The sequence below is a fragment of the Pteronotus mesoamericanus genome, unplaced genomic scaffold (genome assembly GCF_021234165.1).
Source record: "Pteronotus mesoamericanus isolate MK-2021 breed Mesoamerican mustached bat unplaced genomic scaffold, CSHL_Meso_final scaffold_85, whole genome shotgun sequence".
In the NCBI taxonomy this organism is placed as follows: Eukaryota; Metazoa; Chordata; class Mammalia; order Chiroptera; family Mormoopidae; genus Pteronotus; species Pteronotus mesoamericanus.
This window is the reverse complement of record NW_026555329.1, coordinates 65,776,904-65,804,296: the sequence shown is the minus strand read 5'-3', so window position 1 is coordinate 65,804,296 and position 27,393 is coordinate 65,776,904. Positions and strand designations below refer to the sequence as shown.

Below are 27,393 nucleotides of genomic sequence, written 5' to 3'. Positions count from 1 at the left end.
AGAGACAGAGGAAGGGGAAAAGATAGAGAGAGAGAGAGAGAAAGACAGAGAGAGAGAGAAACATCTATATGAGAGAGAAATATTGATTGGTTACCTTCCAAATGCACCCCAACTGGGGATCAAACCCACAACCTAAGTATGTGGCCTGACTGGAAATCAAACTTGCAACCTTTTGGTATATAGGACAATGCTCCAATCGACTGAGCTACTCAGCCAGGGCAATAATAGATAAGTTTACCTGATATATTAAATTGCATGGAAAACACCGTCAAATTAAAAGGGTTATATTTTTACGGGTGAATGTTAATATAGGTATTCCAGAAACTGTATGAAGTTTGTAGAAACTTGGCAATAACTTCATTGTCCAATTATGTTAAAATCTTGTATGTCATAGCAATAACCAAATTTCCCTATTATATGAACTCTTACCAGATCTTTAACCTTAATCGTTTTAGGCCTTTTGTCATCCACACATAGCTTTTGTTTTACTCTTATTTTTCTCAGATAACATTTGAAACTGCCCACCCAAGGTCAAGCAGAACAAGAATTAATTCCATGGGATGAAATGAAATGATGAAGAAGAATTATGATTTTTATGGCCTTTTTCTTTAAACTCTGTTGGTTCTTTAATGTTCTGTTTTTCCAGCTATAAGGAACCCCTTTCCTTCTTTTAAGCTATCTATACTTTACAGCAGTTCAATAGCTTATTCACTGATAAACAAAAATGAAACATTTATCTTTTCTCCCTGCCTGATCCCTCCAGAATTTGGAAGTTCTTAAGAGTTCTTAGTTTCATGGCAATATAATTATTTTAATAAGTTAAATAAGAATCTGTTCTCTTTATAAAAGAGCATAACTGGAAACACTGAATATATTACCAAGGCTTTGACTGGAATGTCGTATTTATAAATGATGTTAAAATCAGATATGCCTAGACGACTTTAAGGAATGAAGGTTGATTTTATAGAGCCACTGCTTATAAAGTCCTCTTGGAAAAACCATCTTGGTACCTGGCTTACATAGTTCCCAGCCTCACAGGTGAGTAAGAAAGGTCACCTACTACCAGGCCTAGGAACCCTGGGATTATAGCATGTGTTCTGAACCAAATTATTCCCCCGTCTGAAACTTTCTAGGGAAAGTTTCACAGTCCAGACACTGAGTTGATAGGTTGTTCCATAACCCATTGAACTAGTCTCTTGAGTCCTGGGAATAGGTCAGTCTAATAGGAACCTTAGAAGATACCTTTGGGACCTCAAAAAGAGAAGTCACTGAAACCTATAGGTACTGCAGGCAAAGTCTGATATTGATTTTAATTTGGCTTCCTAACTTTGAGGGGCTTTTTAAATCTAATCTGAGATTATGAAAAGTTGCAATAAAGGAAACTTTAAAAGACCTGTGTGGTCAATTATCATTCCTGGTACACTTATGTAATCAGGCCAAATCTAATGAAACCAGACTAATTTTGCAAAGCATAACCTAGTCTGGTAGTCTGGTTATCTTTGTTCAACAAGGGGGATGAACCCTAGCTGGTGGTGCTCAGTGGATTAAGTGCTGGCCTGCAAACCAAAGAGGTGCCAGTTTGATACCCAGTCAGGGCACATGCCTGGGTTGCAGGCCAGGTCCCTAGAAGAAGGCGTGTGAGAGGCAACCACACATTGATGTTTCTCTCCCTCTGTTTTCCCCCCACCTCTAAAAAATCAATCAATCAATCAATCATTTATAAAAACAAACAAGGGGATGACTGTAGAGAGAAATTTTTATGTTTCAATGGAAAACTACAGTGTACTGCTGTGGATTCTCAATTCCAGTTTACCAAAATATCTGGCTACAACTCTCCAAACATTTGCAATTTTCCCCCACCCTCCTGACTTGTTATCACTAAGAACTAAAGTTGCCCTTTTATTAAAGCTAAAAGTAGAAAATTTGACATAAACTTCAAAGAAATCACCACAATAGATGCTGTATGTACCACTTTGTGCCTGCTGCTGTGTGGGCCACTCAGAAAGTTTACCAGAATAGCAAATGGCATCACCAGAGTCATTCAAAATGAAACCAGGAAATTCGTTGGATTGCCACTGCCTATTCTCACTCCACCATCTAAAGATGCTTTGCGCCCAACATCTAGAAATCTCGACTGACTACCCTCTGAACTCAAAGAACTTCTGTTTTCATAGAAATGTCCTTCATTAAATGCCTGATTGCTCCCACCATATAGCTTAACTCAGGTAGTTGTCCTACTCCCACCTACACCACTGCCTCCTGAGGCACAACTATTTAATTGTACTGACCTATTCCCAGGACTCAGAGTCTAGTTCGGTGGGTGATGGAACAATCTATCAACTCAGTTTCTGGACTGTGAAACTTTTTAGGGAAAGTTTCAGATGGGGGAATAATGTAGTTCAGAACACAAACTAAAATATGTGCATGGCATATTGACTGTTTTTAAGCAAAAGGAATTTGAAAAATGGCAAGTGCAGGGAGAACTCTCTGACCTTCCTTTTTCCCTTGAAGCAGGTCATAAGATCCTCATGTGAGAGGTGTTCTCCCTATATGTGGAAAAAAAGAGCATTCTTTTCTCCAAAGAGAAAGGGGCAGACAACAAGAGGAATCCTAACGAACAGGCTTGCTAAGTTTTCCCCAGTTTACTACCCTTAGCTTATACCCGTTTGTCCTATAACATTTTCCCATGACTTTCCACTCCTCATCAAACCTAGTATAAACATTGAGGTTTAACCATTTCTTTAGTCTTCATTTCCTTATGAAGGCTCCCATGTTACGTAAAAGTTATATGAAGTAAATTAGTATGCTTTTCTCTTAGCCTGTCATTTGTCAGTCCAATTTAAAGGACCCAGCCAGCGAACTTAGAAGAGCGGTATCCCCTACATTATCAAGCAGTGTGATAAACAAATTAAGGGCTAGTAAGGTCACTGAAGCATCACTGAAGCACCAGGACATGTGAGAATAAGATGGAGAGCCAAAAATTTCAGCTCAACTCCTGACAGGCAAGTTCTAACAGTCCTCCATGCTGTAGCAAGGTTGTAGTCAACAAAGCAGAGAGAAAATGAGCTGAGGTCTCAAATGCCAAATATGAATTCTTTATTCAGTGCCACCCAAGTGAGCTGCTAAAATCAGAAGGTATTTATTAGCCAATCACAACTAACAAATGCTCAAAGAAAGATTTAGGAATAAACAATGCCATTTATTAAAAGATATCAACTTTCTATATGATAATTATAACTATCCCTTTCTGAAAACTGGTTATCTCAAAGCTTTGTACTTAATTATTGAAGCAGGTTCCTGTAAAATTACACAAAGCAGTCACATCTGTCCATGCCTAAAACTTCTCAGCAATGACATGAAAACAGTCTGACTAACCGGCAGGACCACAGCACAAATTTACTTTAATTTACCAAACTGTAAAGGCAAAGAGGCTTTCAAATTTTTTAAATGTATATATGTAAGAGAGTAATAGTAATAACATTTAGCTTAATATGTAAAAGAAAAAACTGGAAAACTTTTCTATTTAAGCTAAATAGACAACAATCCGTACTCTGAAATGCTTTGAGGATTTAGAAAACAAAAATTTACCCTAAAGCCAAGTGAATTTACACTAATCTCTCCTCTTTACATGAGTATCACAAAAGAGACTGATTTCATCATTCTTTCATTCAAAAACCCTTAATATCTGCCAGATGCTAACAACACACTGAATAAAAAAGTCTCAGCCCTTGTAGTTTACAGTCTAAGGGATAAGGCACTAATTTGAAATATCACACACACACACACACACACACACACACACACATTTATCAATCAAGGTACATAAACTTGTGTCCCCATCCACAAGAAGAAAAATACTACCTATAGATCTTATAGGTGTAGAAACAATAAATCTGAATTATAAAATAAACTACATCTATAAGCCACAGATGCAATTTATTTTACACACAAACACATATATTACTTTAAAGAGAAAATATCACAGAATCTCTCCTCACAGAAATGAAAACCATAACAAACTTTAAAACATCATCAGGGTATATAAATGCTTCATTTTGGCGGGGGGAGTCACAATACAGATATCCTAGAATTAAATAGGGGCAGGCGGCCTATGAATTTTCAATTTAGATTACTTACTACAAAACTGATTCAAAGTAAAAACTTAAAGGGTATCAGGTTGCCTGATTCTACAAGAGACAAAGGATTGTTAATTTTATAGCTAAAAAATGTATGTCAAGCAGGTGATATCCACTAAGACATGTCAATTTACCCAGTCCCTTAATCTTTCAAAACACACTATAAAGAATATATTAAAAGAAATTTGCTCTACTGACTGCCAGCTAACATCATACTTACTTGTAAAAGACTGAATACTTTTCTTTTAAGATCAGGGGTAAGGTGAGAATGTCAGCTCTTGCAGCAATTTCTGAGGTTCTAGACAGTGTAATATGGCAAGAAAAAGAAATTAAAGGCATACACACTGGAAAACAAGAAGTAAAACTGTCATTTGTAGATGACATAATCCTGTATGCAGAAAATCTAAAGACTCTCCAAACAACTACTAGAGTAATAAACAATAAACTTGACAAGGACTCAAACAGACATTTATATCCCCATATTCATAGCAGCATTATTCATAACAGCCAAAAGGCAGAAACAACCCAAGTGTTCTGGAACAGATGAAAGGATAAATAAAATGTGGTAAGATACAATGGAATAGTATTCAGTCAAAAACAAATGAAATTCTGATATATGTTACAACACAGATGAACCTTAAAAACATACTAGGTGAAATAAGCCAGATACAAAAGATGTACATGACTCCACTTATATAAGGTACCTAAAGGCAATTGCATAGAGACAGAAAGTAGAATATAGTTTCCAGTGGCTGGGAGGAGGAAGAAAAGGGGAGTTATTGTTTAAAGGGTACAGAGTTTTTGTTGGGGATGATGAAAAAGTTTTGGGTATAGATAGCGGTGGTAGTTATATGACATGTGAATGTACTTACCACCAATGAACTGCACACTCTAAAATGGTTATAGTGATATTGTTTTACATATTTTACTACAGTAAAAACAATCAATTGTTTCTATATACTAGCAATAAACAATCTGAAAATAAAATTAACAATTCCATTCATAATAGCATTAAAAATGCTTAGAAATAAATAACAAGTGTTAAGCCTATATTCTATAAGGTACAAAATGGTGCAAAAAGCAATTTAAAAACAGCTAAAAAATGAAGATGTTTCATGTCTGTGGGTTAGAAATCTCACTTATGGTTTAAATAGGAAGTCTCCCAAAATGACCTATAGATTCAACACAATACCAATTGAAATCCTGGCAAGCTGTTTTGTAGAAAATTAAAAAGGTTATCCTAAAATTTATATGACAATTTAAAGGATCTATCTTAGCCAAAATATTTTTTAAAAACAGGCAGATCACTGGAACAGAATACAAAGTTTAGAAGTAGACCTACACATCTACAGACAGCTTATTTTCAATGATGGTGTTAAGGGGATTCAATAGGCAAATGATAATCTTTTCAACAAACGATGCTGGAAGAGTTGGATATCTATGAAAAGGAAAAAAGATGAGGCCCGTATCTTACCCTACACACAAAAATTAACTCAGACTGGATCACAGACCTAAATATAAAATCTAAAACTATAAAACTGTCCTGACCAGTGTGGCTCGGTTGTTGGCCACTGTCTGCAAAGAGAAAGGTCGCTGGTTTGACTCCCAAAAGGGCACATGTCTGGGTTGCAGTTTTGGTCCCAGTCAGGGTGCATACAGGGGGCAACCAATCGATGATTTTCTCTCCTTCTCTTTCTCCTTCCTCTCCCTTCTCTTTAAAATTAAATAAAATATTTTAAAAATAAATAAAACTATAAAACTGCTAGAAAAAAATAGGAGTATATTTTCTTGTGGCCCTCAGTTAAAAACTTCTTACCAAAAGCATAATCTATTTAAAAAAGTAATAAACTGGACTTTATCAAAGTTAAAAATCTCTTTAAAATACATCATTAGAAAAATGGAAAGACAAACAAGAGACTAGGAGAAAATATTTGCAAATCATATATCTAAAAAAGGACTTGTATTGAGAATACAAAAAGAACTCTTACAACTTAATAAGAAAACAACCCACTTGAAAAAGTGGGCAAATGATCTGAATAGACATTTCACCAAAGTATAGATACAAATAGCTAGTAAGCACATGAAAAGATGCTCAACATCACTAGTAATAGGGAAAAGCAAACTAAAACCATAATGAAACAGCACTACACAACCACTAAAATGGCTATAATTACAAAGACTGATAATGCTAAGTACTGGCAAAGATATAGAGCAACTGAAACACTCACATATTGCCCGCGGAAATAGAACATCATACAAACACTTTGGAAAAGACTGCTATTTTCTTATAAGGTTAAAACATAAACTTAACACACTCCTAGATATCTGCCGAAGATAAATTAAAACTTATATCCACACAAAGACTTAACCATCATTGTTCATACCAGCATTATTCAAAATAGCTACACAAGAAACAATCCAAATGTCCATTAATTGATAAGTGAAAAATGGTACAGCCACACAATGAAATACCATTTAGCAATTAAAAGGAAAAATTACAGATATAAGAATGAACTTCAAAAACAGTAGCTAAGACAGTGAGTTTTCAACCTTTTCCAGCTTATGGCACACATAAGCTAATTAATAAAATTCTGTGGCATACCAAAAATATATTTTTCCTGATATAAGAAAAATGGGTATAATTTTGATTCATTCATGCTGAACGGATATTGTTGTGTTGGATGCTGTCATTTTTTAATTTGACAATCTAAGGAAAAGAGGTCAGTGTCTCTAAGTAGTCAGGTACTGCATGTTCTTTTTGTTTGTTCGTTTGTTTGTTTTTTAAGAGAGAGGGGAAGGAAGGGAGAAAGGGAGGGAGAAACATCTATGTCTGAAGGGAAACATCCACTGATTGCCTCTCCCACGCTCCCCAGTTGGGACCTTTTGGCCTGCAGGCCGACACTCAATCCACGGAGCCACACTAGCAAAGGCTGTGACTGCGTGTCTTAAACGGTGTGGCTCAGCTGGTTGGGTGTTCCACAAAATGAAAGGCTGTCAGTTAGATTCCCAGTCAGGGCACATGCCTGGGTTGTGGGTTTGGTCTCAGGTCAGGACATGTAAGAGAGGCAACCAACAGATGTTTCTCTCTTACATCAGTGTTTCTTTTTCTCTCTCCCCCTACACACACACTCTAAAATTCAATAAAAATTTAAAGTGAGAATATATCTTATTAAAAAAAATTTAACTTCTGAATAATAGCTGTAAGTAGAAAAACAAAAAGCCAAGCCACAGACCAGAAAACCAAGTAACAGACCAGAAGATATTTACAACACATATGCTATAAAAGGATTCTAATGAGTATATTATAAAGAAAAAAGAAAAATGGGTAGGGGTATGAATATAGGCCACACTTTACAAAAAAAGAAATCCAAATGCACTACAAACATATTAAAAGATACTCAACCTCACTAATATCCAAGGAAATGCAAATTAAAACGAGATACCATTTCACAACTACCAAACTAACAAAAGTTTAATGTCTGACATATCACATATTAGTAAGAATTCAGCAAACATGAATTAACAACCAGTTTTGAAAGCAATTTGGGAGTCTCCGGTAAAAAGCTGATATACTTTTTAAGTAACTTTGCTGGTGTGCCCTAGAGAAATTATCATACATGTTCATAATTAAGGATGTTCACTCCAGTAAAAAATAAAAATAAGAAGGAAACATTAATAGGGGAATGGGCACACTGTGGTACATTCATACAATGAAGTACTTACTACACAGAAGTTAAGATGAAATCAACTAAAAAATCTACATGTCTTAGACTGGTTAAAACTCATAGTGAAAAAAGCAGATTGCAGAACAGTATCTACTCTTACTACCATTTATATTGTTTATAAACATACAAAACTACATATTGTTTGTTGATAAACAATTGGTACTGATGAACTATATATAGCAAAAGTATTTAAAAACCCAACAAAGTTTGGACAGAAGTTACCTCTGTGATGAGAGAGAAGAGATGAAGGGCAATGAATAGAGAAGAGGTACAAAAGAGTCTTCAATTTTATCTACAATGTTATATTTCTTTAAAAAATATCTACAAAAAATTATGCAAAATGCTAGCATTTATTAAATTGGGCAGTGAGTACAATTCTCTTAATGCTCTTCCATTTGCTTGGGGAAAAAATTTTAAAGAGGCCTCTTTTTAGAACCTTTATTTGTAAAACTATTCTGCTAATGTCTCTCTGGTGCCTAACTCAATGTGATAGAAGCTTTCAAGAATTTAGGTAGAGCCCTGGCTGGGTAGTTCAGTTGGTTAGAATGTTGTCCCTATGAGTCAAGGTTGCAGGTTCAAGCTCCATTAAGGACACATAAAGAGAAGCAACCACAATGAATGCGTAAACGAATGGAACAACAAAAATAGATGTTTCTCTCTGTCTCTCTTTCTAAAATCAATTTAAAAAGAAAGAATTTAGGTACAGACATGCTCCTTTGCTCTAACAAGGTATTTCTCAAAAAATGCCGCCTGAGGCACTAAAAAATCTGGCTATGTGACTACTAGTAGTATCTTTATCAACCAGACAATCAATGTGCCATCCCCTCCTACATCAATGTAGTTTTAAATCTTTTAACTTACACCTAAATTACTTCCCTGAGTCATTCTTAAGTTTCATCACACTCCGTGCAAACTTATACCGTGTACTATCCAGTAAGTAAAAAACCCAAAATTACACCTCTTTTGAGTTTTAACATAATCTTCCCTCTCCACCCTACATTTTTCAGTCCCACACACCTACAGAGGACTCAGTGTGCGTCTTCCACATAGGTGCAGTGTTTCCGGGTCCTCTAACCCTAGGCAGATTTAAGTGACTCAGATAGCATCAAGGCAAAGTGTGTGTTAGTGCCAAGGGGAACTAAGCATGGAACTCTCCTTAACCAGCAATCTAGGATGCAAGCTCCTCAGAGAAAGAAGAAAATGACTTTTTATCTAAGCACGATGGGTGCATCAAACAGAAAATGATGTCCCGGGTACAAGTGGTTCCAGAAACAGGAATTCAAATAGAGTGTGGCTTTGTAGCATTCACTGTTCTGCAGACCCAATGGCAGCCTGTCTGTTCATTTTCTGGCTTGGATGAAAGTACCTTAGAGAATATACTTGTCCCTTCTCAAAATAACTACAGAGAACACACTACTCACAAGCCCCATGAAAATCTGAGTTTTAAGCCTTACCCATTGGCTGTCAGTGTGTGTGCTGACCTCTCTGTGTGGGCCTTGGAGTACATATGGGTCTCTGTGGGGTGCCTCTGTGTATACGTAGAGGACAGTGGAGACTGTGCGCCTCTCTGTGGGTGAGCCTTTGTGCGCAGGAAGGGTCTGGGTAGGGAGGTCTCGAGCAGTTCTGTTGTATGTGGGGAATATCTCTGTGTGCCTGTCTTTGTACATCTGTGCCTGTCTGTGTTTCTGTGTCTCTGTGCCCATCAAGTATTCTTTTCACAAGTCTTATGGTAAGTTTCACTATAAATTTCTACCCTTACACAAAACTACAATGCTTTTCTTGCCTCTCTATTCTGAGGTTTCATAAAAGAGAAACAAAATAAGACCACCTGCTCAGCCAACATCATTCAACAGTAAGTAAAAATTGAGGTTCTAGTACATATAAATTAGTCCATAACCACAATTGTCTGAGATTGTACATTTGTAACAAGCTCCCAGGTGGTGCCAATGTTTCTGGTATGGACCAGTTTGAATAGCAAGGATCTAAAGATAACAAACTTAATAAATTGCTTCTAACTATTGTATAATTAAACTTGCCATGTAGATTTTTCAGAGTCTCCTCTGACTGACATGTATATTAAACCAGCTCGAGTGTTAAGCAACTGACCATAAATTAGAAGTTAGCATCTGTTTTAAATATGAGTCTCTAGTGAGTTTAATTTGAATGAGCCAGTCCTAAGAGATGAATGATTTCTAAGGGTATTAAAAGTGTGAATTTCTGTATTTGTAACACTGAAACATGGAAACCTCAAAAAGGTTCTGCTATACTGTGAAGCCTCCTGGATGTACAACCAACTAGCTTCCTAAGGCAATACACCTTGATTTCAATGCTGACCTCTTCAAACCCCAACAATTCATACTTCCAGTAGTGCTCATATCAAACTAGACTGTTTATTTTCATATCTGTATCCCTACCCTCTCCTTGAGGGCAAGAATGATATTTTGCTGACTTAATAGGCCTACCACTTAGCAGTGTTTAGCATACAATACATAAATGGTTTTTACACAAAAGAAGTTCACACTGTATCAGGAAGAATATTAGACAAGTAGCCACAAGTAGTAAAGTTGCTACTCTATTTCTGTAGTACAGTTCAGCACAGGCCCTAAAAAGCAACTAGCATTATATCAACCACCTTTTCTCCCTTATGGAAATATGAGTAGACATAATATAGTAAACATTCCTATTCCATTTCTGTTTCCCAAAGCAGAGTAATCCAAGACTAAACTCAGTTAAGCTTTATCCAACCAAGCTTTGTTGAAAAAGACATTTTATTTATCTGTCAGGAAAATAAGTCCTTCTTTAACCCAGAGCAAGTAACATACTGTTAACTTTGAAAGGGAGATACACACAACAATCTAATCAGGGCAAAAACTGTTCTTTCCAGAGTTTCATCGTACATACACAATTCCTGGAATGCTTTAAAAAAAAAAAATTCAGTGTCATTTTGGGAAAGGACCACACAGTATTACATTTTTTCAACTTAGTATAACTGCAGAAGGTAAGTTCCTAAGTCACTGCTGCGCAGGACATATATCTGAGATATAACTGAGGTTCCACTTTCTACCAAAGCATAATCTATATCCACTAAACAACAATAATGGTTTATTTTAAACAATAAAATTTGCTAAAATAGCAAGTACTATTTTACAAGAACTAAGTTAGTACTACCAGGATGGCTATTCTTAGTGTCATTCTTGAGTTAGATACTGTCTTCAAACAACAGTTACTTCTACACGACCAGCTAAAAGTTAAAAAAGGAAAACAGTTATTAAGAAGAACAAGTTAAGGAGAAATAAACCAAACTCCCCTAAAATAGTAAAATATTAAATTTTTTTGGAGACAAATGAGCTATCTGACATTACAAATAATCCCTATTTTTGTTTATTACAAACAAAAATAAACTCCAGATGAGTTTAAGATGAAAATATATTAATGCAAACATAAACACAGTTGAAGAAAATATAAAAGAATTTGTTTCTACTCCTGGGGTAGGAAAGGCCATTCTGAGATACAAAATGTTCATGCCAGAAAGAAAAAAACTTGTCAATCTTACTACATAAAAACTTTTAAAAATCATAAACAAAGTAGTAAGTCAACAAGAAAAAGAGTAGAAAGAATGTTGGTACATATAAGAAAAAATTAATATCCAGAATTATATAAACAATTCCTACAAACCTACATGAAAAAACAAGTCAGTATCTTTACCTATTTTGGTCCCTAAATTTTGGTCTAGCACTTGGCACACAGTAGTCAATCAATAAATATTTGTTAAGGAATAAATATGAACAATTACAAGAAAAAGAATATAAATTGCCAATATATACTTAAAGTTTTCCTCATAAGAGATGTAAAAATATCTAATATTGGTAAAGTGGTAGTGAAAGCTATCATGAAGTTCTTTTTTTAAATCCTCACCCAAGGATATGTTTATTGATTCTGAAGAAGGGGAAAGAAGGGGGAGAGAGGAAGAGGGGGAGAGGGGGGGAGGGAGGGAGGGAGCGGGGGGGAGAGAGAGAGAGAGAGAGAGAGAGAGAGAAAGAGAGAAAACACATTGCTGTGAAAGAGAATCATCGATCAGTTGCCTCCTTTACAAGCCCCAACTGGGGATCGGACCCTCAAACTAGGTATGTGTCCTGATCAGAAATCAAACCCACAACCTTTTGGTGCACAGGACAACACTCCAACCAGCTCAGCCACCCAGCCAAGGCAGAGCTACCTTGTATATAGTGAGCTGATATTTAAAGTGGTATTCCATTCTTGAACACAATACAACATTACGCATTGAGTTTAAAAATGTGGATATCTTTCAACTTCAAAATTCTGCTTTTAGATATCCATCCTAGAGAAACACTTATACAGTACCTGTATACAAAGAGAATGCATACAGGTAGTAACTACAGCACAGTTTATAAAGAAAAGAAACTAAGTTAAATGTGCATCAACAAAAGAATGCTTTACTAAACAACAACGGGGCCCTGACTGGGTAGCTCAGTTGGTTAAAACGTCGTCCCAATTCACCAAGGTTGTGTGTTCGATTCCTGGTCAGGACACATATAAGAAACAACTAATGAATATATTAGTAAGTGGAACAACAAATCAATGTATCTCCCTCCCTACCTCTCTCTAAAATCAAAAGATAAAAAAGTTAATTATTAATAAAAATAAACAAATAGCAGAGACTTTGGAAATCAATTCAGTAGTTAAAAATAATGAGATAAATATATGTATTCATATGTAAAAAACTCCAAGATATGTTCTTAAAAAAGCAACCTGCAAAATAATGTATATATAGTATACTTTTACTTATGTACAAATTATAAAACTATAAATTTCTCTATGAGCAAACAAATATGAAGTCAGAAAAAAGTCAAGAAAGACAGACTGGGAGTAAAAGTCTCCTCTGGGAAGGGAATGAGACTGGCTGAGGGCCAAGGAAGGACTGTTTTCCTAGACTGCATTATTTAACAAAGAATATCTGCAAGTGTTACTTGTGTAATTAAAAAATTATTTGATCAGATTGAAAGTGATCAGAGGGGTGGGGGGAGGGGTATAATGGTGGAAAGAAGGGGAAGGGACTAGACAAAGAACATGTATGAATGACTCATGGACATGGACAATAGTGTGCAGACTGACTACAGGAGCAGTAGAGGAGAGCAAAGGGGGAAAAATTGCAACAGCTGTAATAAAATAACAATAACAAAGATTGTAAAAAATATCTGGTTGTTCCAAGACACAAAAAAGAAAACAATTTTTTATTTGGTTTGCAGGCCAGCGCTCAATCCACTGAGCCACACCAGCCATTGAAAACAAGTTATTAAAGGAAAAAATAAATACAATTTTACTGATACGAAGAAAATAAGAAGAACATTACTTGGGGATTGGACAAGGGGATAAAAAATTCTATTTTGGACATTAATTTTGAAGCCCAACTGCAAGTATGCAGTGTGCACACACAGCACTGGCTGGCATTCAGAAGAAAGGTCTTGGCTAAAGAAAGTATCTGGGGAGTTGTTGGTATGTCGGTACTCCAAGGCACAGGAATGATGTGGATGACTTAGGGAGAAAACAAAATGGAAAGAGCAGAGCACCCAAAATCAAGGAGAAGGGGCCAATGAAGAAGACTGAGAAGGAGCAGCCAGAGAAATAAGAGGAAAACTAGTAAAGTACAGTGTCCTGGAAACCAAGAAAGGAAATTGTTTTAGTAAGAACTCAGTGTCAGATGATGCCAAGAGGTATGACACAATGAGGACTGAAAAAATTGATGGCCATGTTTCCTAATATGATGGGCACTAGCAACTTTATCAACAGGGTTTTGTTTGGGTCAAAGTGTAAGAGCAGGAGTAGGTTAAAGAGTTCATGGGCAATGGTGTACATAGCCTGTACTCAAAACTCCTTTAAGAAGCTTAGCTGTGAAAGGATTAGAAAGATAGGAGCAGCAGAAAGGAAATATGGGGGTCAAAGGACAGGGTTTTCAAAATGGGAGAGGTTAGAGCAAGTTTGAATATTGCAGGAAAGATTCTAAAAGAGGGAGGATATAACCAAAAGAAGGCATTCTTTAAGAAGACAAGACAGCCTTGGCCAGGTAGCTCAGCTGGCTGGAGTGTTGTTTCGATACACCAAGGTTGCAGGTTTGGTCTCTGGTCAGGGCACATACAAGAAGCAACCAATAAATTCATAAATAAGTGGAACAAGAGAACTGATGTTTCTTTCTCTCCCTCTAAAAAAAAAGAGAGAAAGAGAAACTGTGATTAGAGTACCTGCGGAGGGACTGGTCTCTGCTAAAATAAAGCAGGGGTCCCCAACCTCCTTCCTCTGGGTCTGTGGACTCCGCCCACAGTACCGCATTACCGCCTGAGCTCCCCCTCCTGTCTGCACCCTCACCCTCCGCCGTCCGTGGAAGAACCGTCTTCCATGAATCCAGCCCCTGGTGCAAGAAAGGTTGGGGACCGCTGAAATAAAGGACATGCCCTCCATCATAGCAGGTGTAAAGCCCCAGGTGCGGGTAGGTTTGTAGATTTGGGAGGTGCAGAGATGAAGGAATGCCCTTTGGTAGCTTCTGTTTTTAAAGTATAAGGCATATCACTGGTTTAAAAAGAAGAACATGGGAGACATGACTTGGAATGTTGCACACAAAATACAATATACAGATTGATGTATTATAGAACTGTACACCTAAAATCTATATAACTTTATTAACCAATGTCACCCCAATAAACTTCATTAAGAATTTAAATAAATAAAATAAAAAATGAACACACGAGAGATTAGAAATAAATAAAGATGGTACAAAATACTCATGTCTAGTGAGCGAGAAAGTGAACTTACTCAAGAAATGTGTTACTTTGGCAGGCGACGCTAATTATGCATATGAGGTTGACAATTATGCATTTGATCTTCCTGGTTTTCTGATTTTCTCTAGCAACTGTCATCCTATGGATGCAGACAACTAAAAAGGCAGATGGTTAGGTTCAACCAGTGCATCACTCAGAGTTCCACAAACAGCAGAGAGCAGCTCTGGCTGAATTAAACAAAAAAAGAATTTACAGATAGGATATGAGGTAGCTTTCAGAGCAATGAACCTGCTTCAGAGTTACACAGGTAAGACCACCACCCAAAATCATATACAAAATGGGCTTCGGAAAGATATGTTTGCTAATGCCAAGCGGGGGATGCTGCCACTTAGGCTGCACCCTTGTAGTTCAGGATACCAGGTGCCACACTAACTGCACCCTCACTGTTGACCATGTAACTGGGTGATGCTGCTAGAGGCTGACACTACATGGGAATTTGCTGATAATGGAGGGGCAACTTGTAGATCTTGAGAGCCAAAAGGCTACAGAGAGATCTTAGCAGCAAGCCGAGGTACAGGAGCTTAAGCAGATTTCACACAGGAGTTTGGTCAGAGAAGTAGGGGGCTGGCAGTGTGGCAAAGCCTCCCACTGTTGCTGTGGGCAATGCTGCATCTCGCTAATCCTAATGGCATCACAGATTGGCAAAGCCTTGGCAAGTTAATTACTCTTTTTGAAAGTATGTTTTCTCGTCTTTAAAATAATAATATTCATCTGATAAAGTTGTTGCAATTAAATGAGATGTGATACAGAAACAGATGTCTGGCAGAGACTAGGTATTCAGCAAGTGCCGGCCGTAAGTGAGGAGCTATAACTGAAGCCAAGAGAAGAGTTTCCAAGAAAATGTAGTCAACAATATCTAATCTTTTAGATTGATCAAAAGGGTTCACACTGGAACACTGCAGGAGATAAGTTTGTAGGGAAGGTAAAACTGGTTTTAATCTCAGATTACTTAACTTTCAATGACAGTTTTGCAGTATTCAGAAAGGCTTTAAAGAAAAAGCCTGATTTGTAGCCAGAGAAATTCCACTAGCAGTAAAACCTCTGTACCCTTTCTTAACATAGGGTCTAGGCTAAGAAAAACTAGGTGCCCCAAACAGATACATTTCCACTTGAAAAAGGGAATAGGAAATAAGCAGCTATTAATGCAGTGCCCATTAGTGCCAAGAAGGAAAATGGTTAATTGAGTTGTTGCAGAATATAGTTGGGGAAGTGGGGGACCAAAATGTCTTAAATTATTTAATTTAACCAAAATAGTTTTAGGCTTAGAACTGCTACAGAAAACATTTCAATCCACCACTTTCTCCTCTGCTCACTCAGCTCTCAGCAAATCTCAGGCCATAGGTCAATCAGACTATAAAAAGCTCCTACAAATTCCATAGAAACCTGATCAAGCTTACTGAACGTCTCATTGGGTAAATGGAATTTCAGCTCCTCTAACTGTGCATACCACCTGAACACAGTGGCAGGGCAGCAGACCAGGGCAACTGCCAGATTGTTCTCTCATCCACCTCAGTTTTACCTCTCTGAATTATTTAAACAAGAACCATCAGAAAGAAACTGCATACTCTACATAAACTCAACTTGACCAGAGTCTGAAGAAAGATGCCAACAAACCCAAGCAGATTAGAGTTCCGTCAGCTCTACCCCTTTAATAAATCTATAGCCTCGAGACAAATTCCTTCATTTCCTCAACCCGCAATAAAACAAGATAACCCTACCTATCTATGAGAGCTCGCAAAAGAGTTAAATAAAATGGTATATGTAAAGCTCTAATACAATGCCTGGTACACAGCAGGAATATATAACAGTATGCTTCCCCTTCTAACTTGCAAAAAGCTTAATTAGAGATTGACTCGAAAAGAAGGTAGGACTTAAAGAACAGGGAAAAATCGTTAGCTGGACGATTTTTCGAAGAGAAAGCATATTCCTTAGGTATCCCATATTTATCTATAATTTAAAAAATAAGAATAAATTTCTCAGGTGAATAGTAAATTACTAATGTGAAAATGCATTACTGATCTTAAAATGCTTTTCTCTAAATAAGATGCTCTTCTTCCTGTCTTCTAATTTTCCATGTAGAATTCTAAATGTAGAACGCTTTGAGGTTCTACATTTGTAGAATTTTTTTCCCATCCTCTTCATAAAGCCCTGAATTAGACCCTTATTTGGTTTTGAGCTGACTTAAGGTTTAAACCAGATACATGTACCTTAGAGTTCACAAGAATCCTTGAAGACTTCTGGGAGAAGACCAGAACCAAGCATCTATGAAGTTAGAAAAAATCAGTGTGGCATAATGAAAAGCATATGGGCTTTGGCAGCAGGCAAAGGTTTAATTCACCCTCTGCTGCTTTCTAGATGTATAACCTTGGGCAAGGCACCAAGGTTACTTTACCTCTCTGGACCTCATTTCCTTATTTGTAAAGTGGAGCTAATGCCACAGGTATCTCAATGTGTTGTTGTCAGGATTAGGAAAAACGCCTACAACAATTCTTGGCATATACAATAAAAGGCCAATTAATGCTAATTATTATTAGGGTTAATATGCCAATTGCCTTACTGAACATTTTTGCAAGGCTGTACTTTCCTACTGGCAAAAGAAGTCACACTGCTTCCACATTCCCATGCCCAGATCCAAAAAATTCCATTTAAATAACCCATAATTAACCAAGCCAAGAGCTGAAAGAATTCAGGCAAGAAAGCGCTAACATGGCTCAACTCAGTCTCTGCTGACAGCAACAAAGCCAGTGCAAAGTGGACACCTTTACAAAAAAAAAAAAAAAAAATCTGCTTGAACATGGTCATTACCGATATTGACGTAAGCACAAACTAGTTGTGGTTCTTTGCTCACAGTCTCACTTGTCAGGAAGTTTTAACTTTTCTGAAATAAATCCTCTTCTGCCTTGTTTTCCTGGCTGTGCTGTGACATTCCTATAACCTCATTTTTAAGAATGTAGGGAAGAAATCCTCTCAACTTCACCACTCCACTCACTGTGGAGCTTCTCTTCCCATTTTACCAATCAACTTCTTACAGAGATTTCTGGTTTTTTGGATTCATTTAATGTGAGCTTATGAAGAAAAACATTATATACAAATATATCAGAGCCACAATGACAAGATCTGGTCCTCAGAGCATCAAAAATTGCACGATGTAACTTGTGCCAGAAAAGATGTGACTGAGTAACCTGTACACCACACGTTCATTCTTATTTACTGCACTTGGGAATTCTGGCTTATGTAAAAAGTGTATTTGCCTTGTGTGGCTGAGCAGTGTAAAAGAACTAAGAAAAATGAAGACAAATACATGAATGGAGTAAGGGAAACCATCAATGGAAATGTGACTTAAATAAATTTGTATGTGATAGTTACAAAATTAAAGCAACAGTCACCAATTACAATAGCTGAAGGCAGCTATTTCAATTCCTAAGTACCCCCAGTCTCTCCCTACACTATATAAAAGAAGGAAGTAAGTCAAGGTCAGAACGATTAAATAAACAATGTAAGAATCAAGAAAGGCTCAACATATCAAAGTATCACAACGTAGAACCTTGATGAGGTGACTTTCATCGAGAAGGAAGAAGGGCAGTCTCATGCACTTATTTTAACTTAACCAATTCAGTATCAAGAAAGATCAAGATTTGTCCCCAGAAAGTAGGCTGGCAATGTCTTTAAGTTGTGTCATACAGCTGCATCCTTGCCCAGAGTTGTACCTGCTTAACTTTCGGCACAGAAGTTATTTTTTTGGTAGTAACTAACATTGTAAGGCAAGCTCAGCCCTGTCTTCCATAGCCCTGAGGTGCTGAGTAAACCTAGACTCATGGAACCTACATCTTAATGCTGGAAAAACAGTAAGAAGGTGGTTCGGCAACAACAACAACAAAAAAAATGGTTAAGAAGCACACCTAGAATTAAGAAAGACTGATGTGCTGGCCTGTGATTTTTAAACTTCTTTTTATAGAAGCTATTGAATTGTGTGTACCTTTCAGAGGAGGTCATGGTAACATGCACTTAGGCTAAAATGGGAGGAGGAATAAAATAAATTCTTAATAACAATAGCTTTTATTTTTAAAGCCACTACTATATGTGCCAAGTTCAATGCTAACGCCCTCTACAAATGTTTCTAATCCTCAATCATATTAGTGTCCTCATTTTATAGAAGAAACTAAGATTTAGAGAATTTGTAAATTACACAAAAACTACTTAGTTGGGGGTACCAGGATTCCAAGCAGGCCCACCTGACAGTAAATCCCCTGTTCCAAAAACAATTTGTTAAATACTCTTACCCTCAAGAGATCTAATCAAATTACAGGTTTTACACAAAAATATCCTTAATTACAGGACAAGATTTGGCCAAAGTTATAAAGCAAATGAACTTGTCAGAAACATATTTTAGAATTCCAGGCTCATATCTAGGCACTCTTCCTCCTGTTTAATTCCTCCCAGAGAAGTTTCATCCTCCAAACAAGGACACAGCCCTAAAGCATCATTAAACATATTCCTTCAGTCTTGCCTCTGACATCATTTGCTAATCACCTATGTCTGGGTAGTTAGAATGAAAGGATCATCTGTTTAATACCTTAGTCATGAGGTTATTACAACAACAAAAGACTGGATCCAAGGTTCCAATTCAGCTGAGTTCTGCAGTGAAACCAATGCAGACTTCCCATCACTTTAGTGTTCTGATAAAGAATTAAAAATCATTCACAGTAACAAAAAAAACATAAATCACTGTTCATGTTGTACGTCAGAAATGAGAGCCATAATCCTTTTTCGCACGATGCACATCTCTGTCTTTTCCAATATTTGACCCTTTTTCTCTGTGCTGATTTAGCTTTATGAGAGGAGGGACACATCATGCCTAATAACTGTAAGGGTAACAGGGAAGCATCCTACATCTAGGCACACTTACTCCATGGTGCTCCAAAGCTACTGTTTCTTCAAAACTATCTGAAAGAGGCTGACAGCTGAGACAGAAAGACCCACAATGACAGCCACTCCCAAAAGTAGAAGCGCTTCTTCCTAGCATTTCAGGCCATAATAAAAAGAACTAATAAAACACTCACTCTCCATACACAGTCTAATGATTCTGGTGGCCAACTACTGAGAGGACAAACCTCTGAAAAGAGTGAAGAGAATCTCTCCATTACCCTTCTACGTTCAGAGAAGATGCAGGGATATTGCAGTAGAGGGAAAGGCACAGCATCAGCACTGCCCTATGGAAGCGGTTGACCACAGAAAGGCATAAAGTCACCATCTGCACAGACACCAAAGAACTGAGGGTTTCAATGGGATCTAACTACTGCTTGCTCCTAACTACAATCAGAAAAGATATTTCCACCCCTATTGCTGGGTGAACTCTCATAAGTGGTAAGGTTTTTCTGTACCATCGAGGTCTTCTCCCCGGTGAGTCTGAAAAATAACACGGGGAGTACAGAGAGGTGCAAGGAGGGGCAGTATTAGGTGCCTCTCCTCTCCCTGCCCATTCCAAGTAGTAGTAGAGAGCGCTATCTCCATGATATTCATAGCGAAGTACGGCCGCGCTGGCTGGAGTCTTCGATCCCCAGCACTTGGGGCCGGGTGGGGGCATTTTTGAGAGTGGGCTTAAGAGGAAAAGGGGTCTCTCTGCTTCCGAGATCAGAAGGAGGGGGCGTGGAGGGTGGTGCTGCGGTGTCGAGAGGATCTGCGTGCGGCTCCCCGTCCCTCCCTCTATCGACAAGAGGCAGCCCGGCGCCAATACCTTCTTGACTGTGCGCGGCGCTTCGGTCACGGTGCCGTCGGGGCTGAGCAGGGCCTCACCGCCGTCGCGGTGCCGCTGGTGCTGGTGATGTGGGTCGCTCCGCTTCATGGCCGACGCCTGAGGCACCTTCCCGGCGGCAGGGCTGAGAGCAGCAGCAGCGGGCCCCGATCCCGGGCCAGGGGCTGGGGGCCGCTCCGCCGCGGGAGCTGGAGCTTCGGGGTCCCCGCCGCCCGCCGGGGGAGCCATGGCGCTCACGGCCGCCGTGCTCAGTCCCAGTTGCGGCTCCGCCTCGGAGGGACTCAGGTCCTTCAGGTCCACCTCGGGCACTTTCGCGGCAGCCGCTGCTGACACGACCTGCACCGACATCACCGCCTCCACTGCAACCGCCGGTTCAGACTCTAGCTCCAGCTCGGCCCCGCCTCCCGCCTCCCTTCCCCTTCCCTCCCCCATTCCTCCACTCCTCCCCTCCTTCGCCTCCGCTCCCACCCCCTGCCTCAGCCCGCCTGCCCTCCAGCCCCGAGCTCCCGCCCCCGCCTCCGCCCCGCCCGGCTCAGGCGCGAGGCGCCACGGAACCTGTAGTGCGCTTGCTCCCGGCTGCACGCGGTGAAAAGACCGTGGGACCTCAGCCCCCGACCTACACTGCGCGCCTCCGGGGGCGGTGCCCGCGATGCCCCCTGGGAGTCGTAGTTTCCGTCGCCCTTCCTGGGCCAAATGGGATTCTGCAGGACTTATGGAGCTTTACGCCCGCGACGGAGAGAATAGATGACACGACGAAGGAGGGAGGAGGAAGAGAAAGTCTCCAGAGGCATTACGATTTCTATGGAGGGAACGCCAGAAGCCTTAGGGCTGGGATGGTAGGGGAGAAATGGCACTGAAAGCGTGAATTTCTTCCAAGTGTGCACGTTTGCGATCACGTGAGCAGGCATTTAAAGGAAAAGCGGCGGCGTCACGTGAGAAGAGCTCCTTCCTCAGGCTTCAAGTTGAATGATTAAATTGCTTCTGTGAAATTGGTATTCTGATACCTCTCCGAACTTAAATGACATTGTTTTTGGAAGGAATAGAATTCCTGCTGTGGCAATTTTTGGCACATCTTGGGTCTGGAAGTTTAAAATCAGTCCCGCAAGTAGTTACATATTATTAGGTCGAAATTTCAAGGCTCTGCAATGTTGCGTTTTTTGAAATGAGGCCAAGTCTTTGGTCTATTAATTCTACTACGGAAAGAATCTGAGCTGAAGATAAATCTGTCAGCATTGAGGAATGTTAAATACAGTATGAATATTGATTTTTAAGGTCTTGTTTTATAAAGATATATTTCCAAATCACAGTAAAAGGAACTTGAATAATCTACCAATTTGTTCTATGTGTCTTAGAGATAGCTAACTAAAACCTGATATCTGACACAACAGAATGATGTTTGCAGAATGTAATATTGTAGTGACAGTACTGAGGTTGATTCTTACACTCTTTGGATATTAAATGGTCACATCCTACTTACTTACATAGGACATTGGTCCAATGACAAAAAGAACAGCAGCTGGAAATTGATCTCATTCAATGTTCAGAGATAAAGGGTTAACCATTCCTTCCATTATTTTCTGCAGATAAATCCCCTTTTCGTATTAAAATCTGATGGCAGTTACCTTAAGGTTTTTTGGGGTTTTTTCCAAGCTGCTGTAGAAGAGGATGCTGAAGGCCATCACAGCATACTGCAACATAAGGACTCTTCCACTCACCAATTCTGGTGCACTTCCAAAGTATGCCCAACAATCCATTTTTATTTCTGTCCAGGAGGCTGGATGCCAAGGATCAGATATAAGAACAGCAAGGTTAGCATCAACAGACTCTGCAAATGGAAAATGGCAGATGTGGTGAGGCCAGCAAAGTCCTAGCCACAGCACTCACCCTTCTGAATACTGAATTTTTAAGCCATAAGGTTTGGCGTGAGCTTTATAACTTTCTGTGTACTTTTTGGTATTATTTTAAATTTGACATTTATTTTAGGAGGTGTAAGCAAAAGCTATGTATGGCAGTTTTATTTTTAACAACGAAATGGTATCTGAAACTACTTTAACGTCCAATAAGAAGGGAATGGTTACAAACTTTGTTTGCTAAGAATGTTTTTTTAATCCTCACCCAAGGATATGTTTATTGATATAAATAGATATATATTGATATAAATAGATATATAGATATATATATTTTAGAGATAGAGGGGGAGGGGAGAGAGAAAGAAACATCCACATCAGAGAGGAACATCAGTGGGTGGCCTCCCATAAGTGCCCTGACCAGGGAGCAAACCCACAATCTAGGATGTGCCCTGACCAGGAATTGAACTCACAACCTTTTGGTTTATGGGACAACGCTCCAACCAGCTGAGCCACCCAGCCAGAGCTCCAAGAATTATTATTATTTTTTTTAATGATAGAGGGAAACGAAAGCTTTTGATAACATCATAAACTAAAAAAAGCAAGAAACAAAATTGCATATTCCATGAGATTTTAACTATGTAAATAATACCTGAGAAAAACAAAATACATTAAAATGCAGTTGACCCCGGGTAATAGATTTTGAGATCTTTTATGTCTTCTCTATTCTCTGTAAAGGGGATTTTATAATTTATGGTTGCTGAGAGAGTGAAAGCCCTGACAGTTCCAGAAGGCCACTGGACATCTAGTCTTTGGAGTAACTATTTTTCCCCTGGCAAGGAGATGGAGAGCTCCATCTGTCTTACAAAATCCCACCTGCCTTGATCTCCTTCTCTCTGCTCCTGCTATCTTGGAAATCTCTTCATTTGTGGAGTTGCCCTACCCTGAGCGGAGTCTTGTACCCTGGTCTTCAGATTTGTGCCTGATTCTGTGCAGTGGCAGGCATCTAAGCACTGCCATTTCTACAAATCCCACAAGTACGAGATGCAAGGACTTTTTAAGCTTTCTCTTCACACTCTGGCTTTCAGAACTTCCTTCCTGTTACAAAGAACCAGCCCAGAGCTTCATCCTCCAGCTGTCGGGGCAGAGATTAGCAGCTCTATAACTTACTTCTTTCTTCTCTGTAATGCACAAGGGAGCTGTGGTACAGCCACCTGGCATGTGTTGGAGCTCCTAGGCAGCAGCTGCCTACCTGGACTGCCACTAAAATTGATTACTAAGAGAATGAATTAATTCTTCAGTGGGATGTGGTTACAAAACATAAGGAGTTGGAGCACTGGAAAGAAACTGATATTCATCCTTTATTTATTCAGACACTGTCCACTGGTTGGGGTCAAACATCGGGGCACGCTCCTCAGCCATTTTTAACTCCATCCCTACCCAGTTGCTGCTCCTGCACCTTTTTTACTGAGGGACACCAAGCACAGTTAAAGATGGAAATATCGTACTACAACAGGGTAATTAAGCACAAGTTTATAAACTATTTAGTTTATGAAACATAGACCATAAGTCTTAGGTCTTCTTCCCTCAGTCGGTTCATTCAACTTCCAGACTCTGGCAGGCAGGAGTGTATCTTTCATGCAGGAGATTGAAAGAACTTCTCTGAGGTACCTTATCTGTCCAAGAGAGAAAACTTGAAAATACTAACTTGAGAGTTTCATAAGGAAATAGAGCACTTGCATCACCCTTGGTGAAGACCACACACAGTTTCAGAGTTTTTAGAAAACCATTAATGTCATACTCAAGTATAAGCACACAGACAAAGTCACCAGGTATATGAAGAAAACATTAAAGACAGAGACCAACATAAAAAAAAAGCAGAAAAAATAAATAACTTGGAGGAAACAGAGGCTATGCATAAAGAAAAAATCAAGACAAAAAAATCATCAATATCCTCAGAGACAAATGATACGGTACTGGTGAACGAATATGCTGTTTCAAGAAGTGAGCATTCAGAAAACAAATGAAACCTTTAAAATGAAAGCATTCTAGACTGCTGCTTGAGCCTGCGTCTTAGCTTCTTGCCTTCCTTCCTGAACAACATGAACTTCAGCACCCATTCCTGCTTCTCCACAAACTACTGGACCCTGGGCTCTGTGCGGTTGCCCAGTTACCACATCCAGCCAGCCAGCAGCGTGACCAGTGTCTATGCAGGCTCCAAGAGGCTCAGGCTCCCAGGTCTCCGTGTCCTAATCCACCAATCTTCAGGGAAGCTGGGGATCTGGGGCAGGGACTTGGCTGCGGGGTGCAGGTGGCCTCGCGGGCATAGGGGGCAACTAGAGGGAAAAGGAGACTGTGCAATGCCTGAATGATAGCCTCGCCACCTACCAGGAGAGGGTGAGAAGCCTGGAAGCTGATAGTTGGAGACTGGAGAGCAAAATCCGGGAACACCTGGAAAGAAGGGACTCCAGGTAAGAGACTGGGGGCATTATTTCAAGACCACTGAGGACATAAGGGCTTGGATCTTTACAAGTTGTGTGGACAGTGCCCGCGTCATTCTGCAGACTGACAATGCCCATCCTCCTGCTGATGACCTCAGAATCTAGTATGAGATGGAGCTGCCCATGTGCCTGTCTGTGGAGAGTGACATCAATGGGCTCTGAAAGGTCATTGATGACACCAATATCACTCCGCTGCAGCTGGCAACAGAGATTGAGACTCTCAAGGAGGAGCTGGTCTTCATGAAGAAGCACCACGAGGAGGAAGTAAATGGTCTACAAAACCAGATTGCCAGCTCTGGGTTGACTGTGGAGTTGGATGCATCCAAATCTCAGGACCTCAGCAAGATCATGTGGACAGCCAGGCCCACTATGACAGGCTGGCTTGGAAGAACCAAGAGAAACAAGACAAGTACTGGTCCCAGCAGACTGAGGAGAGCACTGCAGTGGTCACTTAACAGACCGCTGAGATGGGAGCTCCTGGGATGACCCAGAGCTGAGATGTGCAGTCAGTCCTTGGAGGTCGACCTGGACTCCTTGAGAAATCCGCAGGCCATTTTGGAGAACAGCCTGAGGGAGGCGGAGACGTGCTTTGCCAGGTGGATGGAAGAGCTTGATGGGATCCTGCTGCACGTGGAGTCAGAGCCGTTCCGAACCCGCGCAGAGGGGCAGCGCCAGGCTCTGGAGTGCGAGGCCCTGCTGAACATCAAGGTCAGGCTGGAGGCTGAGATTGCCATCTACTGCCGCCTACTGCAAGACGGGGAGGGCTTCAGTCTTGGTCACGCTCTGGACAACCGCCACTCCATACAGTCCATCCAAAGACCACCACCCGCAGGACTGTGGATGGGAAAGTGGTGTTTGAGGCCAATGACACCAAAGTTCTGAGGCAGCAGAAGTGGGGCACCCCTTGGGGCAGGAGGCCAATAAAAAGTTCAGACATCAAAAAACAATAATAAAATGAAAGCATTTTTGCGGACACACAAGAAAACCCAACCAACCTCTATAAACAAAAGAAAAATTAAAAATAGGAAAGATGCATTTTATCTTTCCTCAGGTTGTTGACTGGTGAATTGCTTTATAATCTTATATTTGTGTCTAATGCATGTTATAACATGATAGATGCAGTGCATTGTGTAGCTAATTTTTCTGGAAAAGTTGGTCCTTTAGGAATTGTTTTTCAGATCTTCATTAAGTTTTTCTTTCAATTTCCAACAAGAAAGAATGAAAGAAATGGAGAAAGAAATAAAGAAAAAGTGGATTAGAGGGCCAGCCCAGGAAGTTCAACATCTGAATAATATGAGTGCCAGAAAGAGGTAAGGAAAAAAATGGGAGGGGGGTAATCAAAGAAATATTTTTAAAATTTCTCCAGATTGAAAGATGAAAATAGAATGAAAGGGTCCATTAGGTGCTGAGCCTAGTACATGAAATAGACCTATAATAACATACAGCATATAAAATTTCAAAATTTTGGGACAAAGAGTCCTTCAAACGTCTAGAATGGGTCAAGGAAACAGGTTTACAAAAGCTCAAGAGTCAGAAGGATATTGAACTTCTTAAAATTCTGGAAGCTAAAAGCTAATGCCTTCAAATGCTACAGAGCCTCTGTTTGCCTTCTGCAGAGAGTAAACTGACAGTCAGCTGAGGTGGGGAAGGGCGATCATCCAACTGCACAGTTAGGTAGAGGATCAAGGATCAGTCCTCCTGCTTTTATTTCTACCCTCTGAAGTACCTGCTGCCTTCAGTTCAGAGCCTTTGGATGGTGCTGCAATATACATTTTCCTAACTATTGACTAAGAGTTTAACTTTTTCACGTCTCCTAAATTTCCATTCAACATTTTTCTGTCCAGCTTTTAAAGTGGTTACTGCGAACTCCTCCCCACACCACCTCTTTTTGTCCTCCTCTTGGGGAAAGAATGAAAACGAGCTAAATCCTTATCCTCTATAGTGAGAAGTAGGTTTACACTTGTGAGTATGCAAGACAGAGTTTATTCTTATATTCTTATTTATTAATTATATTATTTTCCTTGGAACAACTGTAAACCTACTTTTGCCCCACTCTATATAAAAGTATAATAACGGAATGGAAGGAAACCCACTGAACTCAGATGGGTTTTTTTTTTCTGTTAAAGAAGGGGAAGGTGGGAGGAAAAATGGAACAGGTATTGGTCAAAGAGGACTCTAGCTAAATCTGTTACACTTTATTTTTTAAAAATAAGATGTGAGCAAATATGATAAAATGATTTAAAAAAAACAGGGTGGGAGAAAATATGATAAAATGATATGATAAAAAGAGTTGTTATTTCTGAGCAGTGGGAATATGAGTGTTTGGGTTTTTCTTTGTGCTTTTTCATGTATCTTTTAACTTCTTAGATTAAAAAGAAAAAAACAGGCAAAGGAAGGGGTGGAGTGGTGGAGAGACTGCTTAAAAGAAGTTGGAACCAACCGAGGCCAGCCTCACCACCAGGAAGATGGGCCACTGAATCTGAGTTTGATTTTGACTGAGTTTGAAAGTGGTAAGAGCCCGTTGGAACAGTGAACGCATGGAGACCTACCTGTTCTCAGGGCAGCAGCTGGGCCACAGGGA

The 27,393-nt window shown here is 39.6% G+C and overlaps 1 protein-coding gene and 1 pseudogene across 2 annotated transcripts in view; one reads left to right on the top strand and one right to left on the bottom strand.

The window, feature by feature from the left end:
* AHCYL2 (adenosylhomocysteinase like 2) overlaps positions 1 to 20,849 on the bottom strand; it is a 135,808-nt gene extending 114,959 nt beyond the window's left edge. For both annotated transcript variants that reach the window (XM_054564259.1, XM_054564260.1), the window contains exon 1: positions 20,447 to 20,849. In XM_054564259.1, the coding sequence (XP_054420234.1) occupies positions 20,447 to 20,812 (366 nt within the window). In that variant the 5' untranslated portion in view covers positions 20,813 to 20,849. The remainder of the gene's footprint in view (positions 1 to 20,446) is intronic.
* Positions 20,850 to 24,413: 3,564 nt separating this feature from the next.
* LOC129063231 (keratin, type I cytoskeletal 18-like) lies at positions 24,414 to 25,762 on the top strand (annotated as a pseudogene).
* The last annotated feature ends 1,631 nt before the right edge of the window (positions 25,763 to 27,393 follow it).